The 20904-nt window shown below is 36.7% G+C and overlaps 1 protein-coding gene across 50 annotated transcripts in view; it reads right to left on the bottom strand.

Moving 5' to 3' along the window:
• Positions 1-5606: 5606 nt before the first annotated feature.
• The window catches only part of PTPN20 (protein tyrosine phosphatase non-receptor type 20), a 102656-nt gene continuing 87358 nt past the window's right edge, over positions 5607-20904 (bottom strand). For 26 of the 50 annotated variants that reach the window (XM_030940230.1, XM_010383747.2, XM_010383737.2 and 23 more), the window contains 2 exons: positions 7971-8033; positions 5609-7267 (listed from right to left, as the gene is read on the bottom strand). In XM_030940230.1, coding sequence (XP_030796090.1) covers positions 7233-7267; positions 7971-8033 — 98 coding nt within the window. In that variant the 3' untranslated portion in view covers positions 5609-7232. Of the gene's footprint in view, positions 7370-7970; positions 8034-20029; positions 20246-20904 lie in introns of all 50 variants that reach the window. The other 24 variants (XM_030940206.1, XM_030940214.1, XM_030940207.1 and 21 more) reach the window with 3 other exon arrangements.

Genomic DNA, 20904 nt, shown 5'->3' with positions numbered 1-20904 from the left:
GCACATGAGCGTGAGAAGGGCTACTTCTGTGACTTTCCTGGACCGATAGTCCCAATAGAGCCAAGCTAGAGCAAAACCACAGCCTCCTCACCCAGAGGTGCCTCCCCCAGCACTCATCTATTTAGGAGTCCCCAGCCCATCTCCAAGTGTTGTGCGGCACTCTGAAGCTCCTCTTCACCCCCTTGAGGCAGCTGCTCCAGGGGTCTCTGGACTCCTCAAACTCTGATTCCCCTGGCAGAACACCCTCCTGGCTGCAGGTGTGGCTCCTGTCCCAGCCTCAAAGCAGCAGGTTCCTGTGCTCTCACCATTACAGCAAAGAGTTGAGGGCTCTTTTCTGAGCCCTGAGGAGGGCCCCCCCCAACAATGGAATATTCCCAGGCTATCTGTTCTTATCATACTCATAATGTTTTGGCTTTGTCAAGCCATTTACCCAGCCTCAACTTGACATACTTTCCCTGAAGGTCTAAATCCAGACAAAAATATGAGCAACCCTTCTCAACACTTGGCCTCCCTAACATTATTACAAACCCCTTATTCATGGTCTTTGGCTCTGTCCAGAGTGTTGGCAGTCTCTTTATGCCTGGGTTATTCTCCCACACAGTATGTGACCTGAGAAGTCAGGAATGGCTATTGTGCTCTAATGTCATAGCAAGTGGCATGCCACCTAGCTCTGGGGGTGGCAGTCAGTGCCAGGGGCCCAGTCATTGTCTTCCCTAGAGGTCATAAGAACTCTCATAGAAACAAGTTGACCCCACAGGTATGCCAGCCCAGATATCCTGGTGAGGCCCCAGCATGCCCCAGTTCTCAACCGCAAGCAGCTCGGGAAGTAACGAAAGGACCCAGGCACCATTTGGTTTTGTAAGGCCATACAGTAAGGCTCAGACTCTTGGAAAGCCAGCCTCAGTCCTTTGTTGCTATTGATTCAGTCCTTTGTTGCTATTGATTCAGTCCTTTGTTGCTATTCGCTTTAATGTTTACTTCATTATCTGTTTCTCGCAGCCAGAATTCCCGGTAAATAAGCCCTTCAGCAACCACCGTCTTGTGCTCTGCTGGAGATGTATATTCTTGGAGAATGAAATACTGTGAACATACATATTTCAGTCTGGACTGTGAAATGCCTTCTATACATCTGATGTGTAAGAGAGATGGTTCCGATTGCTGACATCTCAGTGGTGATCCTGAGGAGAAAGGCTTGACAGAGAATTTTAAAGGTGCTCTATGGAGTGTAATTAACCAAATCCACTCCCCCTCCATATCTGAAAAAATTCTGGCATTGTTACCAGTGAGGAAGATAGCTTCTTTTGCATAAAGGAATTTTTAGTTGTTTCCCTGGGGTTATCATCTCCAAGCCTGGCTGTGTGGTGGACTCGGTTTCCCCAGTTGCACTCCAATCCATTCTTGAGACCAGTCCAAGACAGTACTTGACTTGTAGGAGAGAAACAGTATTTTACCATAAAATGTGCTTCTGTTATAAGTTTGCTGTAGCTATCCCCTAGCAGATTAAGGTAATTCCCTTCTATTCCAAGTTTACAAAAATTTTTTATTTTTAAAATATAGAATGGATATCAAATTTGATTAGAATTTTGTTTCTGCATCTATTGAGGAATGGCTCTTGGGAACAGTATTTCCTGAGCTCTTGCATGTTGATTTCAATTTGCACCCAGGGCATCAAGGTCAGTTTTTCTAGATATAACATATTTGGCTCATAAAAATCTTTCCTTGGACATCTTAACTATATTATTCCATCTTCTTTTGTATTAAAGCATTACTCTTAAAAATCTGACAATAATCTAATTTTCTTTTCCTCATATTCTTTTGCATAAATCCCCCCCCCCTTTTTCTTTCTTCAAACTACAGCAATTTTACTTAAAAATGTATTAAACCTTGGTATTGGTCATACTCATTTGACGGTTTCAAGTATGTACTATGGTATTTCAACATATACTTTTATAACCAATTATTTCAGGAATATTTTCTTTAATTATTATTCTAAATATTTTTTGAATTAGTGAATGTGTTCTGAATCCTTGCTTTGGTTTTTCTTCTTTAAACTTTCTGTTATCTATCTACTAGTCTTGTTTCCCTATCATTGATTCTTGTTATGCTCTTAAATCCTGTTTTCTTTCTCCATTTTGTTTTGAAATTATTCCTCTTAAGCTTTCTATTTATTGTAAAGCATCAGTTACCAAATTTTTTGTTTTTTCTAGTTTATGGATTTTATTTCTAATTTTTGTTTCTAATTCTTTCTTGATTTTCACACTGCTTTAAAATTTTCTAGTTCTGATTTTTGTTGTTCCATCCTGTTTTATGCAATTTTCCTATTGTCTTTAAGCTCATTTTGAAATAGGAGGATATCGTTTTCTGTGACTTCCTGAGCTGCTTGCCATTGAGAACTGTGTTTTGAGTATATCTTTCTGGTATACCTTCATTGTTTGTAAGGGATGCTATTCAGCTCCTCAGTCTTTTTTTGTTTTCTTATGGTAACTTGTATGGGATTTGATCATAATATTTTCTAGTGCTTGTTTCCATGTGAATTTGGTTTTCCTGAAGTAAACTTGACTTGGACAGACAGCTCTTACAAGTTCACTGAGCTTGCTTTCTGAGGTTTTCTGGCTCTATTCTCCTCAATCACTTTTATAGGACCTTCTCTTTTCTTCAGCCCATTCTCTCCATTCTGCTCATTTTTGATTCTAAGGTTTCTCCTCAGTGTGACTCTGTTCTGGAAAGGAGCCTTGGCTGGTCGCCTTTTAAAGCAGATAGGAGCTACACTGCTCTAACTGCTTCAGGCCCTACCATGTGCTCCTCGCACTTTTCCACTTTGAAAGTGAGCAATGCCCATCCAGTTTCAGACGCCATCCTCAACTTAGCCCCACCACACCTCCTAGTAAATATCTGTTGGATCTTTTGGCTGTGTTCAGGTCTATCAGTTGGTAAATAAAACTGGTCCTTCACCAGAGTTTGAGAAGCATTGCTGAAGGAATCAGCAGAGGGAGAGATGAGTGTTAGAAGGCTTCATGGAAGAGATAGCTCTTAGGCCAGGCCCTGGAGGGCAATCACGGTCGAAGTGAACGTTGAAGTTCCCCAGCGCTCTGCCCTTGGCCTCCACCTCACTTTCTTTGTGGAGCTCATCCATTCCCATGCCCTCAAACATCACTTTCAAGGCAAGCATTCCTCCATATCTGAGTTTTCAGCTCAGGAATCTTTTTTAACATGAAACTTGTGGAGACACTTGCATAGGTATAACAAATTCAGCATGAACCAAACAAGTGCATGACTTTCTCCCTAAATTTTGTCAATGAATCTTACAAGTTTTGTTGCATTTTTATTTTCGTTCAGTTCCAAATATTTTGTAACTTCTAATTTTTTCTCTGACTCATATATTATTTAGAAATATGCTGTTTAATTTCCAAATATTTTGGAATTTAAAAAATATCTTTACATTATTGATTTCTAGTTAATTCCATAAGTATACTTTATATAGTTACATTCTTCTGAAATATAGTGAGACTATGACCCAAAATATAGTCTTTTTTGGTGAATGTTCTATGCCCACTTGAAAAGAATGTGTATTCTGCTGTAGTTTAGGGTTCTATAAGTATCCGTTAGGTAAAGCAGGTTGGAAGGGTTATTCAAATCTTTTATATCTTATTTTCTGTTTACTTGTTCTATCAATTACTTAGAGACAAATGCTGAAATCTCAAACTCTAACTATAGATTTGTCTATTTTTCCAGTTTGACCTTATCTATCAATTTTTGTTTTATGTATTTGAAGCTCTGTATTTGAAATGCTATCCATAGCACAGAGTAAATTCACAAATATAAATGAGTCTGTAATGCTCAAGTCTATTTTGTTCCATTTATCTATCTATATATCCATGTGCCAGAATCAGATTGTTTTAATTACTGTGACTTTAGATAATACTTTGACTATTGCTAAGGCAAGCCTTTTCCCTTTCCTCCAGTTAATTTTTCTTTCTCAAAAATATCTTGGCTCTTTTCATACATTTACTGCTCAAATATTTAGAATGTAAGCATCATCTGGTCACATTCTCGTTAAGTTTAATCTTAAGTATTTCATGTATTTTATAAAATATACATTTTATATATGCCTGTTGCACAGAGATATTTTTCCTGTTGAAGATACAGAACAGAGGGTGACAAACGTTTTCCTTAAAGGGCCAGGTGGTAAAAATTGTAGACTTTATAAGACATGTGATCTCTGCTGATACTATTCACTCAGCCATTGCCATAATACAAAAGCAGCCATAGACAATATGTAAACAAATGGGCATAAAGCTTTATTTACAAAAAAAGGCAAGAAGTCAGATACGGCCTGTGGGCCATAGTTTGCTAGTTGTAGATGAAGAGACAGACTAATAGATGTAGAGAAAGATTAATTTTTACACAGTCATCTTGTATCTTAACTTCATAAGTTTGCTAATACTATTTTTGAGTTGAGTCTCTTATCTCTATGTGAACAACATACAAACAAAAGATCATTTTGTTCTAGCTTTCCAATATTTACAGCAATTATTCCACTTTTGTAGTCTTACTGCATCAGCTAGATAACTCTGGAGCAATATTCAGCTACTGTGCTAACAGGAGGTATTGTTTTATTAATAGGGGGGCTCTATGTTTTCACCTACAAATTTGATGTTGCTGTTGGTTTCTAAAAATTGTTCTTTATCACGTTCCAATATCAAATACGATGCTTGTATTCAATCTTTTAAGATCCCTTCTAATTCAAATTGTTTAATTATGAAGTAATTGCCAGTTTTTGATTGTGCCTATAGACAAATGAGTGTTCCAGTGAGCAATTCATCATCCCCATTGAATACTGATGACTTGTTTTTACTTAATAGAGACCTTCTGAATCTTTTTGTTCAATTACATGAACCTCAAGACAACATAGAAGAAAATGAATTCTTTCCAGGAATTAGAAAAAAAATTAAGTAAGAAATAAAAGTTTTTTGCTTTACACTTTTTAAAGGTGTTTTCCTTTGAGGTTTTTCAATAAAAATAAATCACTAAAATAACTTTTGAGTGCTAAAGGTAAACTTAGCTGAAAATTCAATAATGTTCTAAGGAGATTGGGGGTAAAAGGTCCAAAGGAAGGTAAATTACTAACTCTAATATGGAAGAAAAAAATCTGTGATGTTTATTTCTGAAAAGCTTTGGTCTAACATGTAAGCCTCAAGAACATACAACTTTAAAAATACGTATTTAAAGTTGAAAGTTAATAAATGTATATATGCTTATATTTAAATATTTTAAAACTTCCTTTAAATTAGCATTCATATACTCACAAAGGTGTCAATGAGAGTTTCATATTCATATTGCAGGCAGAAATTGATTCATTATTGATATAAAATTATTTCAATAAGTCAAAAGTTTTCACTTTGGCATTCACCTTCCAAGAATGAAGGGAAAACAAATGCAATTAGTATATCCATATTCACTCCTTTAATTTCCCTGGAAAACTAAAAATTAGTCCAGCTGTAAAAATATGAGGCATACATTAAAGAAGAGACATGTTTAACATCAAGCATTGTGGAATTTTTCTTTACAAGACTATTTCAAGGCCCAGATAAAAATACTTCAGGCAATACATAGTAAATATTTTATTTTAATAATAGCATAGAATTCTTCTGAAGAAAATTGTTATACATTATAGCTATTATTTTACAGTAACAGAGAGAAAATAAAATTAGAGATACAAATATTAAAGGTCAATTATCAAAATGAAATTAACACAGACTATTATTCATATGAACAATGTAAACAGAATCATCTATTTGATTTAACATCAAATATATTTTTGGCATATAATTATATTTAAAATGAGAATTATCAATTAGTCAATCAATTCAAATATACTTATTCAGCCAAAATAACAAAGTAAGGCTCTTAGAAATTCAAGATTTATAGATTGACAGTAAACATTTTCTCAATAAATAGAATATTCTGATCTCCACTGAGTTAAACTGTATAAACATTCATATCTATTGTTTTATAGCTTATAATTAAGTATAACTGGTCACCAAAACTCCTTGCCCAAAATATCACTACTAATTGCACGAGGCAAAGTCCTATAACAAAATTAATGTAATAATGGCCCCATCTTTTCAAAAACAGAATATGGAAGTTTCCATATTCATGACTATGAATCTGGTTTTCCAAACTCTGGTTCCCAAATCCAGTTTCTAAATGTTTCAACAGAGGTGAGAAAGTAATGGAAATAAATGATTTAATGGAACTCTGGAAAAAGAACTATCATAGATCTTAGTTTGAAAAATACATCAAACATAAGAGATACCATGAATGACTCAGAATTATATAATAATGCCTATATCAAACTTTATGAGTTAGCTAAAGGGCAAAGAGTAAGAGGCAAGTTAAATGTAATATTTGCTTTTAACAAAGCAGACTAAGTAATATGTTAAGGGTTAGGGTGGGATAGGAAAGAACTCAGGCCTGGCAAAAATCTCCTCTTGGACTTTCTATATAAACATCTATTTCAGTTTTGGACTGTTCACCAAGAGGAGCTCTCCCCATCCGTGAAATGCTTCCCAGACCAACAGGTCCTTGTCTAGCTGCTGTAGGAAGGCAGCAGTGTGAAAATGTAGGAAATGGAAGCCAATTTGTGTCCAAAGTTAGTCCACCCTAACTGAACTCTTTTTAAACTGGGTTATTCAAATGCCAGCTAGAAGTACAGGCTCTAGCTAAAGAACATGAATAGATATCTGTCTTAAAAATGCCTGGAAGAGGTCATGATGTGATCCTGTAGTTTATTGGCCTTATGTTCTCCCAGAATAAGAACTTATAAAGTCCTGGAAATCCTCAGCTCTCTCCAGCCACCTTTCCAAATAAAATCTTAATGAATATAGTTTAAACCCTTTATTAGGCTCTGTAATCCCTTCAACCAAATAGCCAAGCTGCAACTGTTTTATGTAACATCTGTTTCACTGGAAAATGTGGGAAGGTATTTTGATATTGTCTAGCAAGATCAATGAGTAAATACTGTGCACCCCAAGCCAAATGATGCTGCCCTTCAGGGAGCTTTTAGAAAGAAAATAAATTGATAAACCAAGAAAGCAGACTGTATGTATAGCAAAGCCCTTCAGCACAGTGCAAACATGTTCTTTATGAGGAGGCTCAAAGCCACTCAGTAATTTCAAGTGAGAGGCAACAGAAGTCTTTCTTAATCCAAAGTCAGAAGTTTCCGAAGAACTTTAAGCACAATATCGTAACAAAAGTGATACTGCTCCTATATACATATATATAAAAAACAACAGAATGTTAAGTAATTGAATATCTGAACCCACTTTCAGAAAACACATTTGTAATTTTCAGTCACACTGGAAAGTTCCTAAAAAGAGCAAACATTTAACTATAAACACTTAAGAACTTTATGTGAATACATTTTTAAAACTATGAGGAAGATAAATGATCAAAATATAGTTCTTGGCCTAGAACTAGTTACCTTAAGGCTTAACATAACTGTTTTTTTTTATCATTATCTATACTCTATTAATCTACTCTCCCAATGATTACTAACTAATCTGTGACATAAATAATGTCTTTTTGTGACATCCCAATAACCTTGATAGTTTAGTGGCAAGTAAATATCTCAAACTGCTATGCAGAAATGTTTTAAAAATAACTTTAGATGTTACTTAAATAGCATGGCATTATGGACAAGGCATGTGTTTGGACACGAGGAGACCTCAACTTCAGGCTTAGCTCCTCCCCTTCTATCTGAGTGACCCCATGAAGCAGGCTTTACTGCTCTGAATTTAAAGTACTTGGTCAGGAATACCAGAGCACCAGAGCAAAACTAATGTCTACCTCAAACAGGAGGAATTCAATGAGATTATGTCAATAAAAGAACTTTATAAGTGGTAAAATGTTAGGCAATGTTAATCTTTATATTCATTAATCTTATTATTATGTATGTGGTGAAAGCTTACCTTCGTTTGAACCATGCCAGAACGTTGTTCTCTCATTTGGGCTACTATATCCATGATGTTGAACTGTAATAAGATGATAGTAATTTTGTATGATCCACGTAGGGGGAAAAACACAAATTCACAGATTGCAACAAAGAGTAAGAGATGTCAAGATTTAACCAGAAAGATCTCGTTTTCACTCACAAGAAAATGTACTATTTTTGACTTACCCAATGGATAAGGAAGACTTATTTTAACAGGTTTTCAGGAGAAAGCAGGAAGCAAGAATTCATAATAAGAAATGCTCTCCAAAATAAGTAATAAATTTGCCCTTGTGTGTCCCCGTTTGTTATCCAGAGGCAGAACTTAAAGCAGCACTGTAATTCTGGAAAGGCACAGAAGACTTTCTCTGGCCCCAACAATAGCATATCTGTTTCTTATATGAAGATCTCTGTCAACTCACACGGAGACCTGGAGCAACAGTTGACCCAACACTAGATTCTAGACTGCGTGTGGACACCAGTACAGCTGGATGTGGTCATTGAGTTGATGCAAGCCTACAAAGGTCTATTGCTGGTCCACAATAAGTCGAGAAACTGGGAGTAAGTGCTCAGAAACTCTTATGGCAATTTGACACTGGCACAGCAATGAGAAGTGTGCTCAGCTGAACAGGATATAGACCCGCTTAGGTGTTGCTGAACTTGCCTGGAGAGTCACATATGGTACAAGCTGAGTATTAGTCGTTTCAGCAAGACATTGTGGACACATGTCAGTTTTGTCAACTGTAACCGCAAAGCATATAAAAATAGAAAACAATAAGCATTCTTTTATTTTCATAGCTTGTCATTTTTATAATTAAAATTTTTAATTAACCTTTTTTAAAAAACTTTTTGTTTTTTAGAGACAGGGTCTTGCTCTGTTGTCTCGGCTACTGGAGTGCAGTGGTGTCGTCATATCTCACTGCAGTCTCAAACTACAATCCTCCCTCCTCAACCTCCTGAGTAGCAAGAACTATAGGTGTGTGCCACCATGCCCAGCTAGCTTTTTTATTTTTATTTTTGTAGACATGGGGAATCTCTCTATGTTGCCCAGGCTGGTTTCAGACTCCTGGCCTAAAGTGATCCTCGGCCTTGGCCTCCTAAGGTGCTGGGATTATAGGCGTGAGCCACCATGTCTGCCATTTATTTTATAATATAGATATACAGGAAGTTGTACAGGGTGGCCCTATGTATCTTTCACCCAGTTTCCCAGATGCTGTCATCTTGTTTAACCAGATATAATATCAAAACCAGGAAACTGACATGGGGACAATCCACAAAGCTTAATTCAGATTTCACCAGTTTTACATACAACTGTTAGTGAGCATGTGAACGTGGGTATGTGTGCATGTGTGCACACACACAGCTCCATGCAATTGTATCATATGTGAAGATTCATGTAACTCTAACCACAGTCCAGATACAGAGTTGTTCCACCACAAGTCTTCCTCCTGCTATCCCTATAGAATCACACTTAACCACCTCAGTCTCTAACCCTCGGCAAACAGTAATCTGTTCTCCTTCTCTATGCTTTTGCTATTTGAAGAAGAAACAGCAAAATTCATTATATGAATAAAATCACACAATATCTAACCTTTTGTGATTTACTTTTTTCCCACCCAGAATAACTTGGAGATCCATCCAAGTTGTTGGTGTAACAATAGTTTGCTTCTTTTTATTGCTAAATAATATTCCGTGATGTGGATGTGTGCCACTTTAACCATCAATTTGTTAAAGAACCTCTGGGTTGTTCCAGCTTTTGGCTATTGCGAATATAATCTGCTATGAACACTTACATACAGCTTTCTGTGTGAACATAAATTTTGATTTCTCTGGGATAAGAGTGCTATTGCTGGGTTATATGTCAACTTCAGTCAGTTTTTTTCCCCAAGAAACTGCTCAATTGTTTTCCACAGTGGCTGGTACCAGTCTACATTCCCAATGTCTCATACATATGGGTAATACATGAGCAATACAGTTTCTCTAAATCTTCAAATTCTCCAAATCCTCACCAGCATTTCTCCAAATCTTCATCAGCATGGGGTGCTGTCACTATTTTTACATAAGCTTTTCTAATAGGTGTGTAATGCTACTCCATCCTGGTTTTAATTAGCATTTCCCCAAGGGCTAATGAAGCTGAGCGTCTTTTCACATGCTCGTCATTTGTATATTCTCTTTGGTGAATTGTCTGTTCATGTCTTTTACCCATTTCTGTTTTTCTTTTTTTTTAACTATTGATTTTTGAGGGTTCCTTATAAATTCTAGATCCAAGGCCTTTGTTGGATATGTGCCCTGCATATAGTTATTCTCTAGCTTTTTTTTTTAATCCTCTTCATTGGGTCTTTCACAGAAAATAAAATTTTAGTTTGCTTTCCCTCTAAGATCAGTGATGGCAACAACGCCTGGTCTCACCACTCTTATTCAACATAGCACTTGACATTTTAGTACAGCAATAAGACCAGAAAATAAGTAGGATGTATACAGATCAAAAAGGAAGAGACAAATCTATATGCATATGGCATATGCATGACTGTCTATGTAGAACATACTAAAGAATCTTAAAAAAAACCTACAAAACCTCTAAGAATAAGTAAGTTCAACAAGATCATAGGGTACAAGATCAACAAATGAAAATCAATTGAATTTCTACATACTAGCAATGAGTATGTGGAAACTGAAAGTTCAAACACAATACCATTTACAATTGCTCCAAAGAGAATGAATAGGGTAAATTTAACAAAACATATACAAGATCTATACACTGGAAGTGACAAAATGCTGATGAAAGAATTTGAAGAAAACCTAAATAAATAGAGATACTTACCATGTTCATGGACTGGAAGATTCAATACAGTAAAGATGTCAGCTCTCTCCAACTAATCTACAGATTTAAAGCAATTTCTATCCAAATCCCAGCAAGTTTTTTTTTGTAGATGTAGTCAAACTAATTCTAAAATTTATCAGGGAAGGAACAGACCCCCTAGGATAGCTCAAACAATTTTGAAAAAGAAGAATAAAGTGGCAGAAATCATTCTATCTGATGTTAAAGCTCACTATAACACTACAATAATCCAAAGGGTGGTACTGGCAGAAGGATAGACACACTGATCAACAGAACAGAATACAGAACCAGAAATAGGACCATACAAATATGCCCAATAATTTTTGACAAAGGTACAACAATAATTAAATGGAGGAATAATAGAATTTTCAATAAATGATATTGAAACAACTAGCCATCAATAGGCCAAAAAATGAATCTTCACCTAAATTTCGTAATTTATTAACTCAAAATGGACTATGGACTTAAATGTCAAATATGAACTTATAGAATTTTCATAAAAGAACACAAAAAAGTTATTCAGGCCCTCAGCTAAGTGATGAGCTGTTAGACTTGATATCAAAACAGGATCCATAAAAGGAAATACTAATAAAATACAATCCCATCAGAATTAAAAACTGTTACTTCTTTAAAAGCATATTTTTAAAAAAATTATAATTTAAGATTAGGCAAATTATGGAATCACATTAGAATTACTAATTTTTAATCAACTTACTGACTATAAAACAAGCATCACTGGACTGTTTAGTTAGAAAAGACACAGCTTTCCGAATGTGGCTGTAGTAGTTAACCAAATAATGAAGACAGAAGTGACTGCAATGAAATGAAGACCAAGAGTTATATAATTTTCACCTGGAGTTATGATTCCTCATATATTGAGTTTTGTAGTCATTATTGATTGTGAAGCTCTAAAACTACACTTGTGTTATTTGCAAAGATGTATTGGTTAACAAAGCAAAGGAATCATTAAGACTTAATTGTAATTTACATAAAAATTAATTAATTCAAAGAAAAAATAATTGTCTTAAAGAGAATTAGATTAAAAAGACAAGAGAGGACTTCCGGTTCCAAAATAATAGTGTAGAAGCAAGCTGGCTTCACTTCTTTACAAAGAAAACCAAAACCAAATATACAGCACTTAAATTACGAACAACAATATCCCAGAAATCAAATATGAGGAGAAGACAGTTCCTGGATCCATAGAGATGGGGAAAAATCTCTAAGTAGGCAGTAAGAGAATTGGGTTTCCACATCTGCAATGCCCATCCCTCCACCTTGCCCAGCACCAAGTGTGCAAAAAGTCTCCACCTGATTCATGATTTCTATACTAGAAAAGGTGACAGCCAGGTTTCCCACCATCTGGGTTACCTGGCAGGAAACCTGTCCTTACCTCAACCCACAGGAAGCACTACACGTGCCTGAAGAAAGAAATATCCTGAGAACAGTCAGAGACAAACAGGTGAGGTGGGACTACCATCCCCTGCCCTTGAAACTCTGGTCTGTAACTCAGCTTGGAGATGCCAAACCAGAGTGGTTGTTTAGTAGCACCACATTGCAGAAGGTATGTTGCACAGGACCCCTGGGCATGGATCTCAAGCCGCCTTTCCCACACTGCCACGATATCCCCTTTGAGACTTTGCCTAATTGGGATGAGCAGTTCTCTTATTGTTTATTGGAGCCAAGGCAAACTTGGTCATAAGTTGACATCTAGTGCCAAAAAAAAGGCAGTAACTTAGTACCTCGCACCCCCCACACCCACACACAAAAAAAATTCCACAGGTAAATTACAAAGAATCTATAAGCAAACATATTCAATAAAAAACAAAAATAAGCCAGACAGAGAACAATGGAATAAATAACTAATCCTTCATTCAAAGACATCAATACAAGATATATACTTCTTGCACATCCACAAGAAACTGTAGCCAACAGAAAACCATGACCTCCCCAAATGGATAAAGCAGGAACAAGTGACTGACCTTAATGAGATGGCCATATGAGAGCTCCTGGATCAAGAATTCAAACTAGTATTAATAGCTTTGAGGAAATTCAGAAATCTCCAAGGTAACAGAAAACCAATTCAAAAATTTATTAGACAAATTTAACAAAGAGATTGAAATAATTTAAAAATCAAATAGAAATCTTGGAGCTCAGAAATATATTAGCTGAACTGAAAAATTCATTACAACCTCACAATAATAGAATGAATTAAGCAGAGGAAAGAATCAGTGAGCTTGGAAACAGGCTATTTGAAAATACGGTCATAGGTGAAAAGGGAATAAAAAAGAATAAAGATCATCACCAGATAGACAATTACCTCAAAAGACCAAATTCAAAAATTACTGGTGTTCAAGAGGGAATCGAAGAAGAGCAAGGGGTAGAAAGCTTATTCAAAGAAATAATAACAAAACTTTCCAAAATGCAACAGATATAAATATTCAGGTATAAGAGTGTCAGAGAACACCAAACAGATTCAACCCGAATAAGGCCACACCAAAGTATATAATAATAAAACTCTCAAAGCTCAAGGATAAAGACAGGATCCTAAAAAGTAGCAGGAGGAAAGAAGCAATTAACATATAAAAGAGTTCCAATTCATCTGACTCTGAACAGAAATCATATATGTCAGGAGAAAGTGGGATAAATTTTCAAAGCGTTGAAAGAAAAACAAAAAAACCTGTTATCCAAGAATACTGTATTCAGCAAAGGTACTTTCAAATATGAAGGAATGATAAAGTATTTTTCAGATAAACAAAATCTGAGGATTCACCACCACCAGACCCGACTTACAAGAAATGCTAAAGCGAGTTCTTCAGAAGGAAAATTTAAAAAAAAATACAAGAAAACCCACACACACACATTCAAAAAGAAAACTTTTCAAGGCATAAAATCCACCGGTAACATTAACAACATGGACAAAGCCAGAATACTCTATTACTGTAATGATGGTGTGCAATCCATGCCTAACTCTGGTATGAAGCTGAAAGACAAATTCATAAAAAGCCATAATAGCTATAGCAACCTATTAAGAGAAAGATAATATAAAAATACATAAATTTAGATAATAAGCAGTTGAAATGTGGTGGGGATGGAGTTAAAGCATAGAGAATTTAAAAAAATTTTTCTTTGTTTGTTTCTATTCTTTACTTTGTGATCTAAGATAAGTTGCCACTTCTTTAGAACAGCTTCTTGAGATCCAGTCAAGGCAAAAAGAACTGGGAAGTCCCCAAAGATGTCTGCTGGGCAGAAAACCCTAGGCTATGGGTGCCACATCAGCTGTGCAGCCACACCAACACCGCCCTGCCTGGAGATCTCACACCCTTGACCTATTGCATCAACAAACCATCTGTAGACCTACTGCACAATTAGCTCTGACTCCCAAGCACAGAGGACCAGCAGGCCTCCAGCGTGCTGTGGATCTCTTGGTGACCTAATCTTTGGCTCAGGCTGCCCCAAGGGCGGAAAGAGCACAGGCTGCCAGGGTCCCCCTTGGGGTTAAAGAGATGTGGGCATGGTGCCAGTGACTGGAGGGGGCTCCCCTAAGGCCTGGAAATGGACCTGGCAGGGGATCATCGCTACCCCTTCCTACCCCTACTGCTGCAAATACGCTGAAATATTTAAAAGAGTTGTGTGGCTAAGAGTCTATTTGCCGACCATTACTCTCAAGCACCATCTACTGGATTGAAGCCTAAATTACAACATCCTAAATTCTTCCAGTATACACTGCCTGTGAAATCCAGTGCCAGAATCTAGCTACAAGTATTAATAAATATTCCATACAGAGCGTTGGCCCTCTGAAATCACCCAGAAATAAAGCCAATTGACTATACTCAGCTTACGCTACAGTCAAATCCTCAAGGGATATAAAGAATATAAAAACAAAAAGCCTCATCAAAATGATAACAAATTCAACAAGATAAAAGAACACCTGCCTTCTCAGAAGAGAAAGATTTAGTGAAAGAACTTTGGCAATTCAAAAAGTCAGTGCCTCCTTATCTCCAAATAATTGTACTAGCTCGCCAGAAATTGTTCTTAACTAAATTGAGATGGTTGAAATGACAAACATAGAACTCAGAATCTGGGTGGTAAGGAAGCTTAATGAGATTCAGGAGACAGCTGAAACCTAATCCAAGGAATTCGGTAAAATGATCCAAGAGTTAAAAAGCTGACAAAGCCATTTTAAGAAACAAACAAACTGACCTTCTGGAATTGAAAAATTCACTACAGAAATTTCATAATACAGTTGGAAGCATTAAGAACAGAATAGACCAAGATGAGGAAAGAATCTCAGAGCTCAAAGATTGGTCCTTCAAATCAATTCAGACAGACAAAAATAAAGTAAAAAGAATTTCGGGCTGGGCATGGTGGCTCATGCCTATGATCCCAGCACTTTGGGAGGCTGAGGCGGGAGGATTACTTGGGGCCAGGAGTTCAAGACCTGCCTGGCCAACACGGTGAAACCCCATCTCTATTAAAAATACAAAAACTAGCAAGACATGGTGGCACGTGCCTGTAGCCCCAGTTACTCAGGAGGCTGAGGCACGAAAATTGCTTGAACCTGAGAGGTGGAGGATGTAGTGATCTGAGATAACGCCACTGCACTCCAAACTGGGCAACAGGCAAGACTCTGTCTCAAAAAAAAAAAAAAAAATTGAAAATGAACAAAACCTCCAAGAAATAAGAGATTGTGTAAAGAGACCAAACCTATGACTCACTGTCGTTTCTGAAAGAGAAGAAGAGTAAACAACTTGGAAAACATATTTGAAAATACAGTGCACAAAACTTTTCCCAATCTCACTAGAGAAGTCAATAGGCAAATTTAAGCAATTCAGCAAAATCCTGTGAGATACCATACAAAATGACCATCCTCAGGACATATAGTTAACAGATTCACCAAGGTCAATGCCAAAGAAAAAATCTTAAAGGCAGCTAGAGAGAAAGGTCAGTTTACTTACGAAGGGAATCCCATCAAGCTAGGAGTAGACCTATCAGCAGAAACTTACAAGTGAGAAGAAACTGTGGACCTATTTTCAGCATCATTAAATAAAATAAACTCCAAACAATAATTTGATATTCTGCCAAACTAAGCTTCATAAGCAAAGGAGAAATAAAATCCTTTTCAGACAAGCAAAGTTAAGAAAATTCGTGAGTACTAGACCAGTCTTACAAGAAGTCCTTAAGGAAGTGCTAAACATGGAGATGAAAGAACAGTACCTGGCACCACAAAAACACAAGTACATGGCCCACAGACACTATAAAGCAAATACACAATCACGTCTACAAAGCATCCAGCTAACAACATGATGGCAGCATCAAAATCTCACATATCAATACAAACCTTGAAGGCAAATGGTCTAAATACCCCACTTAAAAGGCTTAGGATGGCAAATTGGATTAAAAAAACAAGGCCCAACCATCTTCTGTCTTCAAGAGACCCATCTCACATGTAAGAACACCCACAGGCTCAAAGCAAAGGGATGGAGAAAGATCTATAATGCAAATGGAAAACAAAAAGAAAGCAGGGGTCACTATTCTTATATCAGATAAAACAGACTTTGAACCAACAATGATCTAAAAGGACAAAGAAGGGCATTACACAATGACAAAGGGAACAATTCAAAAAGAAGACGTAACTATCTTAAATATACACACAGCTAACATTGGAGCACCCAGATTCTTAAAACAAGTTCCTCTGGACCTATGAAAAGACTTAGTCCACACAATAATACTGGGAGCCTTCAACACCCAACTGACAGGATTAGAGAGATCATCAAAGCAAAAAATTAATAAAGAAATTCTGGACTTAAATTCAACACTTGACCAATTGGATTCAATAGACATCTATAGACTAGTCCACTCCAAAACCATAGGATATACAATCTACTTATCTGCACATGGAATATACTCTAAGATCAACTATATGCTCAGCCATAAAGCAAATCTGAAAAAATTTTAAAACACTGAAATCATCTCAAGCATACTCTCAGACCATAGTATAATAAAAATAGAAATTACTACCAAGAAGATCTCCCAAAACTACACAATTACTTGGAAATTAAACATCTTGCTCCTAAGTGACTTTTGGGTAAACAAATGAATTCAGAAATCAAAAAAATTCTTTGAAATTAATGAAAACAGAGACAAAACAAATCAAACATTTTGGGATGCAGCTAAAGCAGTGCTAAGAGTAAAGTTTATAGTGCTAAATGTCTACATCAAAGAAGTTAGGAAGATCTTAAATGAACAATCTGATGTCACACCTAGAGAAACTAGAAAAAAGAACGAATCAATCCCAAACTAGCAGAAGAAAACAAATAATCAAAATCAGAGGAGAACTGAATGAAATTAAGATGCAAAAATGCATACAAAAGATCAACAAAACAATTTTTTTGTTTTGAGACGGAGTCTCACTCTGTCTCCCAGGCTGGAGTGCAGTGACACAATCTCGGCTCACTGCAACCTCTACCTCTTGGGTTCAAGCAATTCTCCTGTCTCAGCTTCCCGAGTAGCTGGGACTGCAGGTGCACACCACCACGCCTGGCTAATTTTTGTATTTTTAGTAGAGACAGGGTTTTGCCATATTGGTCAGACTGGTCTCGAACTCCTGACCTCAGGTGATCCATCTGCCTCAGCCTCCCAAAGTGCTGGAATCACAGGCATGAGCCACCATGCCTGGTCTGTTTTTTGAAAGAGTAAACAAAATTGATAGACTGCCAGCTAAACAACAAAAAAAAGAAAATCTAAGCACAATCAGAAATGATAAAGATGACATTACAGCTAATCCCACAGAAATATAAAAGATTCTCAGAGATCATTATAAATATCTCTGTACCCAAAAATTAGAAAGTCTAGAGGAAATGAGTAAATTCCTGAAAACACACAGCCTCCCAAGATTGAACCAGGAAGAAATTGAAAACCTGAACAGACCAATAATGAATTCCAAAAGTGAATCATTAATAAAAATCCTACCAACCAAAAAAAGTCCTGGACCAGATGGATTCATAGCTAAATTCTACCACATGTACAAAGAAGAACTGGTATCAATCCTACTGAAATGATTCCAAAAAATTCAAGGAGTAGGGACTCCTCCCTAACTCATTCTATGAAGCCATTATCATCTTGATACCAAAAACTGGCAGAGACACCATGAAAAAAAAGTTCAAGCCAATATCCCTGATGAACATAGATGCAAAAAAAAATCTTCAACAAAATACTAGCAAAACAAATGTAACAGCACATCAAAAAGATAATGCACTATGATCAAGTGGGATTTATTCCCAGAATGCAAGTATAATTTGACATATGCAAATCAATAAATGTGATACATCACATCAACAGAATGAATGACAAAAACCTTGTGAGAATCTTAATAGATGTAGAAGAAACATTTCATAAAATTCAACATGCTTTCACGATTAAAAAAAAAAAACTCAACAAATGAGGCATAGAAGGAACATATCTAAACACAATAAAGACCATATATGACAAACACACAGCTAACATCATGCTGAATGGGGAAAAGCTCAAAGCCTTTCTCCTAAGAACTGGAAAACAAGTCAAGAATGCCCAGTTTTACCATTCTTATTCAGCATAATGTTGGATGTCCTAGCCATTGCAATTAGTCAAGAGAAAGAAATAAGGGGTATCCAAATTGGAAAAAGGAAATTAAATTGTCCCTCTTTGCATGTGACATGACTATATATTCACATATTCATATATATATATATACACACACACATATATACACATACATATCCTCCAAAACTAATGACTCTACTAAAACACTTAAAACTAATAAACTAATTCAGTAAAGCTGCAGGATACAAAGTCGACATACAAAAATCAGTGATATTTCTAGATGCCAATAACGAACTAGCTGAAAGAAAATAAAGAGGGTGATCTTATTTACAATAGCTAAAAAAAAAAAAAAATCCTAGGATAAATTTAACCAAAAAAAGTAAAAGACGTCTATGAGGAAAACTATGAAACACTGGTGAAAGAAATGAAGAGGACAGAAACAAATGGAAATAATCCTATGCTAATGGATTGGAAAAGGGAACACTATGCAGCCATAAAAAAGAGTGACATCCTGTCATTCGCAGCAACATAGATAAGTCTGGAGAACATTGTATTAAGCAAAACAAGGCAGGCACAGAAAGATAAATACAATTATTACATGTCAACTAAAAACAAAAGGAAAAACAACACAGATGGAATCTATTTTAACAAATAAAACTTGAGAATAAAAATAATAATAAAGGAAATATTGTAATCATCACAGGTCTGGTTCCTGTGTCTATCTCTTAGCTGGTTCCAAATTAAAAAAGAAAAGTAAAGGATTGTGAATTTTTTTTTTTTTTTTTTTTTTTTTTGAGACAGAGTCTTGCTCTGTCGCCCAGGCTGGAGTGCAGTGGCCGGATCTCAGCTCACTGCAAGCTCCGCCTCTCGGGTTCACGCCATTCTCCTGCCTCAGCCTCCCGAGTAGCTGGGACTACAGGTGCCCGCCACCACGCCCGGCTAGTTTTTTGTATTTTTTAGTAGAGACGGGGTTTCACCGTGTTAGCCAGGATGGTCTCGATCTCCTGACCTCATGATCTGCCCGTCTCGGCCTCCCAAAGTGCTGGGATTACAGGCTTGAGCCACCGTGCCCGGCCAACAGATTGTGAATTATTGACTCAAACTCAATTATATTATTATGTTCATTTTGCAAATGAGAAAACTAGGTTTGAGAGAGGTTGAGCAATTTACCCAAAGTCACCAAAATCTAAACTATGTGGCAAAACAGGCAGTCGAACAGGGACCCCTCATTCACTCGGAAGTCTACATTTTTTCTCACATTCTTATGTGCTTGTCACTTATATACATTAAAAACAGGCACACTCCATCAACATTCTCTAGTAAGTCTAAACACCCTGTGTAAGATACAGGGAAGGAAAAGGAAATGGAACTCACATTTTCTGTGTATCTATTATGTTCCAGACACTGTCCTAAGCCATTATTTACATTACATACTTTAATCTTCACAAACACCCCCAGGAACCTGCAGCAAGTTCAGTGAGAATCAGGTATCGAAAGCTCATGTGCTTTTGATTTACTAAGTTGCTTTTGAAGACCAAATATTAGTCTTCCAAATGATCAGGCTGTTAAATGTAGTGTGTTTACCAACAGCATCAGGGTATCTGCTTGATTCACACACTTACTGAACAGTTCTTTACGATGGCACAGAACACGACATCCACACATAGGAACACCCCTGTCCGGCCTATGCCAGCACTGCAGTGAACAACCATGGGTCCCGTAAGGTGGCTCTTCCTTGCATAACGAACGTATTTTATGAAGCTATCTGCTGAGGCAGGAGTGCCATGGTCTGGCCACTTGGTGAACTGCAACTGTTTTACAGAGTGACTAGTTCCCGTCTGTTAGAGAAAGAAACAGAGCGAGAAAGATATTTATTGATTTCTTATATTAGAGAGACCTCACGCCAACTTCTAATATTCAAATGATAATGAATGGGATTACCTTGGTATTATATAGAACTTTCAAAACATACTCAAACCTCTTTTTGATGTTTATAAGAATTCTGGAAGTTGCTAGGAATAGAGGTTTTCTCCATTTTACAAAGGAGAGCACAGTAACAACAATAAAAATACCAGTACTAACAGGTAACAAAAGTTAAGCACTTGCTATGTGGCAGGTACTATGCTAGGGGCTTCACATGAATTCTCTCCTTCAATCTTCACATCAACCACGTGAGGTAGGCAACATTTTACAGATGAAAATGTAAGGATGAGGGGGACGAGAGATGTATGCTAGGTCAGAAGGTTCACACATTTAGAGCTGGAACTGTAATGTAGGTGTCTTGAATTCTAATCTAGCATCATTCTTCTGTACCGTGAGGCTGCAGGAAAACCAAGATTTCAAAATGCTTAGAGTGAGAGATGGACTGTCATGTTAGGAATAAGACCAAAAGGCAATGTACTTTAGTTTAGAAATGACGTATGAAATTCAATTAAGACATATAGGTGTCTGACAAGAGAGGCACCAATCTCTTCCAGCGATGACGACAGGGTAGTCA

The sequence above is a fragment of the Rhinopithecus roxellana genome, chromosome 11 (assembly GCF_007565055.1).
Source record: "Rhinopithecus roxellana isolate Shanxi Qingling chromosome 11, ASM756505v1, whole genome shotgun sequence".
Taxonomy (NCBI): Eukaryota; Metazoa; Chordata; class Mammalia; order Primates; family Cercopithecidae; genus Rhinopithecus; species Rhinopithecus roxellana.
The sequence above is the reverse complement of the archived record's forward strand: the minus strand, read 5'-3'. Positions and strand labels throughout refer to the sequence as shown.